The 6,582-nt window shown below is 55.3% G+C and overlaps 1 protein-coding gene across 3 annotated transcripts in view; it reads left to right on the top strand.

Annotated features, from left to right (window-relative positions):
* The first annotated feature begins 505 nt into the window (after positions 1-505).
* PSTPIP1 (proline-serine-threonine phosphatase interacting protein 1) overlaps positions 506-6,582 on the top strand; it is a 42,284-nt gene continuing 36,207 nt past the window's right edge. Inside the window, exon 1 of one of the 3 annotated variants that reach the window (XM_012457688.3) lies at positions 506-974. In XM_012457688.3, coding sequence (XP_012313111.1) covers positions 939-974 — 36 coding nt within the window. In that variant the 5' untranslated portion in view covers positions 506-938. The remainder of the gene's footprint in view (positions 975-6,582) is intronic. The other 2 variants (XM_012457686.3, XM_012457691.3) reach the window with 2 other exon arrangements.

Here is a 6,582-nt window from a genome sequence, read left to right as displayed (position 1 = left end):
TGGAGACGTGCGGTGGTGGCAGTGGGGGGCGGGGCAGTGCCGGGGCTTCAGGCTGTTCTCCCTCATCTTGCCGTCTCTCACCTGTCTCTGTGTGTTCACAGCCCCCAGAGCACAGCTGTGTCTGCCTCCAGACCGTGAGCTCGTTGAGGGCAGGGCCTGGTCCCGAGGAGCAGCCAGATTCTGAGGAACGTCCTAGGCCTGGGCGAGCCCCTCCGGAATGGGCTGCTGGTGAGGGGTGGAGTCTAGTGTCTCTGGGACCAGTCTGGAGGAGTGCTGGGCTGGAGGGTGACACACCTGGGGCTCCTGGGCCCCTCCTGGTCACACTGTCAGTGGGCCTAAGCTCCCTTAGCTCGTGGCCTCTGGAATAAAGTGAGCCCGTGCCTCGGGAGGGGGCAGGCAGAGGCAGGAGCAGGGTGGCAGGTGGCAGGCGGGGCTGCACAGGGGAGCGCCCCAGCTCCACTTCCTGTGGGTGACGGCCCGCGCCTGCCCCCGGGGGAGGTTGCACAAACCTTCCTACGCAGGCCTTGGGCTGCCGGCCCGCCTGGCCCGCGCTCCAGCCTGCCTCTTCCACTGGCCACTGCCTCCCCCCGGGGCTGGCATCCCTGCTCCCTGACCTGGGTCCCACACTGTGACCTCCATCTCCGCAGGGTCGGCGAGGGGCTGAGCTGGACACCAGGTCCCGCCCTCCCATCACTGAGCTCCGCTCCTTCCTCATTTTGCTGCCGATTCTAGCCCCAAACAAAACAGGTTGAGCCTTTTCCTCCCCTCGGCAGCTCCTCCTGGCTGGTGGCTGCCTTCTGAGTGCTGCAGACGGCGCCGGCCGGGAAGGGGGGCCTGGGCCAGCCCTGCCAGGACTGGGACGGTGCTCCTGGCGCCCGGCCCTCCATCAGGCCAGCCTGTGGCAGGAGAGCGAGCTTTGCCGCGGCAGACGCCTGAGGATGATGCCCCAGCTGCAGTTCAAAGATGCCTTTTGGGTAAGTGAGGATGGCTCGGGGCACTGGACAAGTGGAGAAGGCAGAGCGAGGCTGAAATTCCGTGGGGCCATGGGATGCGGCTCCAAGAGGGGAGCTTTCTCGTTAAATGCTGGTTGATTCTTGGTCTTAATCGTTGTAGAGGTGGCTGGGGCCCCCACCCACTCTGGGTTGGAAGGCAAGCGGACTCCGTGAATGAGGGGCCTCCTCTCTGCTGCCCCGGCTGTTTTCTCCTCTGAAAGACCTCTCCCCACAGCAGGAGCCCCTTAGGAGAGGCTGACACATGGCTGCGGGCTTGAAGAGTGTGTGTGGGGTAGCAAAGGAGGGGATGCAGAAACAGGAGCCCCTTAGGAGAGGCTAACACATGGGTGCAGGCTTGAAGAGCATGTGTGGGGTAGCAAAGGAGAGGATGCAGATTTAGGGACCAGAGAAACTTGGGTTCAGGTCTTGGCTCTGTTACTTACAGGCTGGGTGAGACATTTCTTTTTCTGAGCCTCAGTCTCTCCATCTATATAATGGGGATAGTTATCAACACATCAACTAAAGCATTGGATCAAGCAAATGGTAATTCTTGTCCCCTCATCCAGCCCCTTGTACCTTGCAGACCTTAGGGGTCCTTCCAGGAGGCACCCAGGCGGGAATTGCTTGCTTATTTTCTTAAAGTCAACACGGGCTTACGTCAAGTCATTTCCCCCATGAAATAAGGGCGCCCAGCCAGTGGCAGAGGTGAAGTGGCTTGGCCCAGGCGACGTAGCCTGCAGCCCAGCTTGGAGCCCCGGATCATCTCAGCATTTTTCCAGCTGTCCTTCACCCACCCCTCTGCCCCTTAGCTCTGGCTGTGCCCAGAGCTCTGGGGAAAAGCTGAGACCTCTCTGGTTGGAGCTGGGGAATGTGCGTGTCCTGGGGTGCTGCCTCCAACCCCGACGAGGACGCTCTGGCCCTCGGCTTAGCCGGCTGATCCCCGGCCGACAGCCTGGCCCTCCCTGGGCCCTTTCCTGGGGCTATGGCCAGGAGGATAAGAGCTGCAGAGCCAGGCCTTCCTTCCCTTCCGGCCAGCTCCATTTGGGGCCTGTGGCCAGCGTGTGAGTGTTCTGCTTCCTCTGCACTGACTGCACAGTAGGCAAAGGACTCCCCATGGAGAGGGCGCCTTGTGCCTTTCTGGGCCTTGGTTTCTCCATCTCTACAAGAGAGAGTGGGCCAGCCCAGAGAAGCCAATGGAAGCAGAGCCGCCTCAGCCCCTTGGGAGGACCAGGCACCAGGATGCTCAGGGCCCAAGCTGGCAGCCGCAGCCCTCGTGGGAGGGGGGTGAGAGTCACCACATCGCTGCCCTGCCTTGGTGTGCAAAGTTGGGGGAAGGGGTAGGTGGAAACCCAGGCCACTCTGTAGCCCTAGGCAGTCCAGGACTCCCTATTTTATCACTGAGACCTCTGTCCAGGCCCAGAGCCCCTGGGCCTGCCTTCCCTAGGGCAGAGCTGGGCAAGGAGCAGCCTCAATGGCAGAGTCTGGCACAGGTAGGGGTGGCATATAATGGAGCAGGGTGTGGCGGCAGCAGCAAAAGCAAGCAACCAGCCCCTGTGGAGCTTCCTGGGCGGTGTCCTGCCCACACTCTGCGCTCATCGCACCTCTGGGCTTCCTGGCCTCCGACTGCCTGCCCTCCTCTGTGGCTGGCTCCCTGGGTCTGGGGCAGGCACACGGTTTCCCTAGGGAAGGCCACAGCAGGAAGGGGTGAGAAGTTGCCAGTGGGAACCTCTCACATTGAGTCTGGGCGGATGCCCTAAATGGTCATCGTAGGCACCACCTGGCCCAGGGCTCTGGATTCTAACACCTCCTGATGTTCAGCCCATCCCAGTGCACAAGAACAACTAACATTTGCTGAGCATGAAAGATGTGCCAGGCACTGTTCTCAAGATTGTAAGGTTTGTTCTTGGGTTCTTGCTGAGTTTAAAAGGAAGAAACTGAGGCCAACACAAGAAGATCCAATATGAAGGGTTTAATTCAGGCTCCCGGGCAAGGTTCTGTAGTCCGACAGGAAGGGCCGGAGAAGTCGCATGGACTCCTCTCAGACGTGGGGTTTTATAGGGAGTGAAGGAGCTCGATTGGTTGTGGGAGAGCAGGACTATTGGGTAAGGTTACAAGCCTTTGTTTGCATACAGGACTTGGCTGCTATTGGTTAGAATTACTCAGCTGCTATTGGCTAGAAAGACTCGGCTGCTATTGGCTAGAAAGACTTGGCTGCTATTGGCTAGAATCACAAGACCCTGCTTGCATACTGGGTTCTTTAAGGGAAAGCCAGGCTGTGCGTGAAGGGGAGAAGGGAACATGCCCGAGCATGTCCGAGCTTTTGGACAAAAAGTTGGGGGGGTGTGCGTCCGAGTTCCCAGCGAGGCAACTGGCCTTACAAAGATGTCTGCATAGTCACTCATTCAATCCTCAAAACAGATGCTACTGTTATCTCTTCCATTCAGATGAGGAAACTGAGGCACAGAGACAATAAGAGACTGGCTCAAGGTCACACAGCTGGAATTAAACCCCCGGCAGGCAGGCTCCAGCGCCTGTGTGGTTGCAGGATCCCTCTCTCTACCTGACCTATCACTGGATCTTTTGGCTTCAGGGTAAAGAAGAAATCCTCTTAGCTCCCAGAGGGGTAAGAAGATCAGACAAGGTGGCTAGAACAGTGTTTTGAAGCTCTATTTGTAGACAAATCTGTAAAACAGAAAAGGCACACTACTCTGACCGCAGGGCTTATGTTAGGAACAGCCCAGCCACCTTGGCTCTTGTCCATGCCTGCCCCCCCCCCAGCCCAAGGCACTGTCATTAAACGCTGCAGCCTGGCAGCACGCTGTTTAGAAATGACTGGTTTTAGGCTGGGCGTGGCGGCTCATGCCTGTAATCCCAGCACTCTAGGAGGCTGAGGCGGGCAGATCACTTGAGGTCAGGAGTTCAAGACCAGCCTGACCAACATAGCGAAACCCTGTCTCTACTAAAAATGCAAAAATTAGTCAGGTGTGGTGGCAGGTGCCTGTAATCCCAGCTACTCAGGTGCGAACATATTATGTACACAATTTTGTATTTCCCCTCCCTGTTAAAAATGTTTTGTTTTTGTAGAGATGCAGCCTCCCCATGTTGTCCAGGCTGGTCTCAAACTCCTGGGCTCAAGCAATCCTCCTGCCTTGGCTTCCAGAGGCATGAGCCACCATGCACGGCCCTCCCTCCTTCTATTTCTAGCATTATTTTAAATTGTAGTGAAATACACACATAACATCAAATTTACCATCTTAATTGTTTTTTGCTGTATGGTTCGGGTATGTTCACGCTTTGCAAGCCTCCCATTTTTTTTAGCGTAACTCACTCCATCGGGAACACGTGTGGGTGTGGACGTGGCTTCCTCATCTCCCACGGCACCACTGTTCATGGCTGCACAGTTCTCTAGCTTGTGAATTTGGTGACCATGCTGTGATTATTAGCCCAATCCCCCATCGCTGAGCACTTAGGTTACTGCGAATTATTTATTATTCTGGACGGTGACAGCGTAGGTAGATCTTTGACTATAAAGGTTTTTCACTTGGGGATTATTTCTTTCGGCAGAGGAGGCTAATGACTCCTTCCCAGGGGAGGAGGCGTTTCTGGGTGACAGTGTGGGGCCAGTTCTCTAGCCATGGGTACTAGCAGCCACTTTGGGATCGATCCCCCATAGTCCTCTGGTTGGGCAGGAGCTTTTTCACACCGGAAGGAGGGAACTCAGAAGGGGCAGGGCCTGTGGGTGGGGTGCTGTGGAAACCAGAGCCTGCTCTGACTCTGTGGAAAGACTTGCATCCTGACAAGCTGCTGTGGCCTTGAGGCTGAGGAGGCCAGTGGCTGAGGAGTGGTTCTCTGGTGTACCCAGGGCTTGCAGGCAGTGCAGGAGGTGGGAGAGAGGGGCCCTGGCCCTCCTGCCTTTGTTGCCACCAAGTCAGTCCCTTCCCGGCAGCTGCCTGGCTGCATCTGTCAGAAGGAATGAGGACGGAGGCGCTCTCGGTCCTGATTGGGAAAGCGCTTTAAGACCTGGCGTTCCGTGTGAAAAGCAGAGAGCCTAGCAGTGCGTCTGATCGGCAACCTGTTGTGAAAAGTGGGGAAATGAGCATTTATACTGGCACAGGCGTGTTGTATCAACAACAAGAATCTGTGGATGTAGGCACAGAGAGCTAATTACAGTGGTTACCTGCTGGGAGAATGAAAGAAAAGAGATGGATGACGGATGAGGTTGGGCGGCTGTGAACGTTTTCAGGATTGATGCTTTTATACTGTTTGATTTTTTAACCATATGAATGTATCAGTTATTCAAAAATTAAATCAAGCAACTAAAAATGGAAAAGAGGACATTTATTTCAAGCCCCATGAAGACTTTTTCCCTGAATCCCAGCTACTTACATCACCCCCAGAGGAGCAGCAATGCTGCCCATTTGCTGAGTGCCTGTTCCGTGCCAGGCATGGTGCCATTCACTCCACACGGCCCCAAACCCATCACCAGTGTTTTCCTGACTCTGCGATGGGACCTAAGGCACAGCAGGTCTAGGACCATACCAGGGTCACATGCAGGGTAGGGCAGGGACTCCTACCCCAGTCTGTTGGACTCCATTGCCCTCTGCCCCTGAATGCTAGAGAGTTTGTTCTTGGTTCTATTTTAATTTGAGTAGGATGCAAGGATGGCCCCCCACATGTTAACACTGGTGTCCACGGATTTGTAAGTAGGATTCTTTGCATTCCCCAGCTAATTTTCTGCAAGTCCATACAGAGTACCTGTGTCATTAAAAAGAAAATACTTAAAAAGAAAACGAAGCAATTCCTGCTTTCAAGACTGAGTTGGTGTTTCTAGGCCAAATGTGTGGTTTGCTAGCATGAGTTCTTCCACACACTCTGTGCATACTTTATGCTACTTGGGCCCTGGGGACCAAGAGCTTGGTTCATCTGTGCCCATTCCACGGCCGCGGCTGGCCGTCTCGGGTGTTAGAAGATCGCAGAGGTCTGTGGTCATGCTCGCCCTGCTTTTGTGATGCCTGCAGATGGTCACTGCCAGGATTTGCTGGCTGCAGCATTCTGGTCGATTCGGTGTTCTGAATTCTGAATTGAAATTTATTCTCGATGGAAACAAGAACCGCTTCTTGATAATCTGCTCTGTGCTCCAGTCCCCAGGAACTCACGTGCTTTTCCTGGCTGTTCCTGGTGTCTACACAGAGCTAGGACAGCCCCTGAGATGGTGAAGGAGGGCCTTGCTTTGGGCTTTGGGAGATGTCAGGAGGACAAATGGCTCTCAAGGTGGGAGGTACGGCATGGGCAAAGGTACGGAAGGGGGTTTGGAATACAGTCTTCTGGCCCGGAGCATTGTGCAAGGTGACTGGTAGGAAGGGAAGGCGTGAGCTGGGTTGTGAAAGGTCTCTGCCCTAAGTGGTGCCAGAGACACTGTCTTCTGCCTCTTTGCACCCTCTCTGGCGGTGGCTGTTTCCTCTCATGCAAAAGAGCACAGAGTCTGCGGGCTGTGAGAGGGATGCCCTTCCTCCTCACCCAGAGCCTGGCTGACGCTGCAAACCACACAATGGAGGGAACTTGGGGTGGAAACCGAGACTCCCTCTGCTTC

Source organism: Aotus nancymaae, unplaced genomic scaffold (genome assembly GCF_030222135.1).
Source record: "Aotus nancymaae isolate 86718 unplaced genomic scaffold, 86718_ANA_hifiasm-v0.15.2.pri h1tg000003l, whole genome shotgun sequence".
NCBI classification, from domain to species: domain Eukaryota; kingdom Metazoa; phylum Chordata; class Mammalia; order Primates; family Aotidae; genus Aotus; species Aotus nancymaae.
The sequence above is the reverse complement of the archived record's forward strand: the minus strand, read 5'-3'. Positions and strand labels throughout refer to the sequence as shown.